General features: G+C 36.4%; 1 protein-coding gene across 1 annotated transcript; it reads left to right on the top strand.

The window, feature by feature from the left end:
* Positions 1-1,819: 1,819 nt before the first annotated feature.
* On the top strand, positions 1,820-2,600 carry LOC149155381 (2S albumin seed storage protein PINP1). The gene is made up of 2 exons (XM_089442397.1): positions 1,820-2,305; positions 2,440-2,600. Exons 1-2 carry the CDS (start codon positions 1,822-1,824, stop codon positions 2,466-2,468), a joined length of 513 nt encoding a protein of 170 aa, XP_089298523.1. The 5' UTR covers positions 1,820-1,821; the 3' UTR covers positions 2,469-2,600.
* Positions 2,601-3,033: the final 433 nt, after the last annotated feature.

Genomic DNA, 3,033 nt, shown 5'->3' with positions numbered 1-3,033 from the left:
ATCCCTATAAGTTCACTTTCAACCAACTGTGAACTACTTGAACTACTTAAACTACTTGAATGATAAATCGAGTAATGATAGCTAAATATTTTTTAAAATATTTGTATATCCTTTCAACTAATTTGATATCCATTAGACATATTTGGAACACATTATTTCTAAAACCATGATGCTGAAGCTAAATATTTTTTAAAATATTTGTATATCCTTTCAACTAATTTGATATCCATTAGACATATTTGGAACACATTATTCCTAAAACCATGACGCTGAAAAATGTCAAGACTAAGCAAACTCTGCAATCTATCTACGAGGCAATCAACTCATCATATGCATTTGAACATTGTTAACTAATCATTTTTATAATATTTTAAATATGAGCCTATGATTTCCTCATCTTAAAAAATTAGATTCACATCCTTCCTATTAAACATTGTCCTAGACAATACCATCACTTATTCTATTCATGTACTTAGTACGAGTTGAATCCTCCAAATACAACTATATTAGAAGTGGTTGACAATCTAAATAGGTATGTTAAATAAATATGTGTTTGTAACATCTTCAATAAGTTTTTTTACTGTAAGAGAGGTTTAGCTTAATAACTATATAATTATTTTTTTTAAAGAGAAATTCACTACAGTGAAAATGAATTGATTTTAGAGCATTTAAAAAACAAAAATAGTCAAAATAAGCCTCGACTTTTTAAAATGGTAATTGAGCGCTTCATTATGCAACAAATCACAAGCTCTTTTTAGTCAAAATAAACGAGGGCACTCAAAAAAACAAAAATAGTCAAAACAAGCATAAGCTTTTCAGAATAGTAATTGACCACTTCATTATGGAATAAATCACAAACTATTTTTCTAATATTTAAGACTTTTTTTAAGCTGACATGATATATTATTCCTGTAAAAGCTCTTTTTAGTCAAAATAAGCGAGGGCACTCAAAAAAACAAAAATAGTCAAAACAAGCACGGGCTTTTTAGAACAGTAATTGACTACTTCATTATGGAATAAATCACAAACTATTTTTCTAATATTTAAGACTTTTTTTTTAAGGTGGCATGATATATTATTCCTGTAAAAAAAATGGACCTAGGAGAGTTCATTTTTTGACACGCGAGTATAATTTCACAACATTTATTTCACATAAAAAAACTAAGAAAAAAATAAAAAAATAACTAAGGAAAAAATTAAAAAAACAACATCCGAATGAGATTGAAACTGGCTGAAGAAGGCAACTTACTTGGGACTTGAAAACTCGTTACATTTGTTTAGTGTTTGATTGGCATATCATCAAGGTTGCGCCCATGATTCTAAGCAGTAATGATATTGCGGTAAAGAAGCAAGTTGTGAGTACTAATAAGTCTGAAACGAAGAGTTATGTTCACGCGTTCCATTCTGGTGTCCCGTGGGTTACGAAGAATAATGACAAGGAAAAGGGCAACGCATTTTCTGGTGACTCGGGTGATTTCGGTAAAATGCGATACTCTTAAAGTAAGTCGCGTCGCTGGGACGTTGCAGTGCACTGTCGTGACCTGTACTCCGCCTGCAAGATTCTTCTCGTCTTTGAAAGACGCGGCCATTGGAAAGGGAGGCAGCCAGGCGTTCCTTCTTCGGGTGGCATTGCAGTGGGAAGTGGGACGTGGAGAGTGAGAATCTGCATGCACTGCAACTGTTCCTCTCTTCCTCCTCTTCGTGTTGCGCTGGTCGCTCTCCTCGCTTCCCTCACCATCCATAAATACAAAGTTAATACCCACCAACTCTTCATACATTCTCAGTTGTATTCCATCAGTGAAATTAACAAAGAAGAAAGGAATGGGTGTCTTCTCCTCTCCAATGTCGACGCTGAAATGGGTGACACTATTCGCGGCCCTTCTGCTTCTCCTTGAGTGGGGCACCCCCACTGTTGATGCGCATGAAGACATCGTCATGGATGGAGATCAGGTGGTGCAACAGCAAGGACGGTCGTGCGACCCGCAGAGATTGTCTGCTTGTCGGGACTACTTGCAGCGCCGGAGAGAACAGCCATCGGAAAGATGTTGCGAGGAACTGCAAAGAATGTCTCCACACTGCCGATGCCGAGCCATAGAGCGAGCACTAGATCAATCTCAGTCGTATGATTCATCGACGGATTCCGATTCTGAGGATGGTGCACCACTTAATCAACGACGCCGACGCCGCGGCGAAGGGCGCGGAAGGGAAGAAGAAGAGGAGGAGGCAGTGGAGAGAGCCGAAGAGCTTCCGGATAGATGCAACGTCCGCCAGTCACCCCGCCGCTGCGATATTCGACGACACTCTCGTAAGTCACTCCAACAGCGTTACCAATTATGGACGAACAATAGTTAATTGTCATAGTTTATCTGCAATTCTTTCTGTGAGTTCTTCCATGCTATAGACAATGATTTATTTTTGTTTTGATTGGTGTATGCGCAGGCTATTCCATTATCGGCGGTAGCTCCTGAGCGACTAACTACCAGCTATGTAAATAAACATGCTGCTCGCACTCCAGCTACGTATGTACTGGGTTTTGTAGGAGCTTTTATAAGTATACGTATAGGCTCTGCAACATTGCCGGCTGTCTCTAGCATGTAATAAACGAGTGAATGAACGAACAAATGCATTATATAAATTACGCAGTTAAAAGAAATGTTGTTCAACCTAAATGGATTGATTTTTTCTTATTTTTTCATTTTTATTTTAACATAAATAGCATAACAATTTTCCTAAATGGATTGATTTTTTCTTATTTTTTTATTTTTTCATTTTTATTTTAACATAAATAGCATAACAATTTTCTCAATGTCATGATTTAGTGGATCGTATAGTCCATTAATTGACGTCAAACCTGCAATACTCGTAATTACAACACCAGATACAAACATTATTAGATAGTTACGCCTTCAAATTAGCACAATGTATTAATTAACACATATCTCACACAATGTATTAATGGGACATTATTTTAAGGTATTAATCGAAACAATATAAGCATTATTTTTATATTATAATCAACAGAGTATTCTGTAA

Source organism: Pinus tabuliformis, chromosome 9 (genome assembly GCF_031772625.1).
Source record: "Pinus tabuliformis cultivar Carrire ecotype Pingquan chromosome 9, CPIR1, whole genome shotgun sequence".
NCBI lineage: Eukaryota > Viridiplantae > Streptophyta > Pinopsida > Pinales > Pinaceae > Pinus > Pinus tabuliformis.
This window is presented reverse-complemented; position numbering and strand designations above follow the sequence as displayed.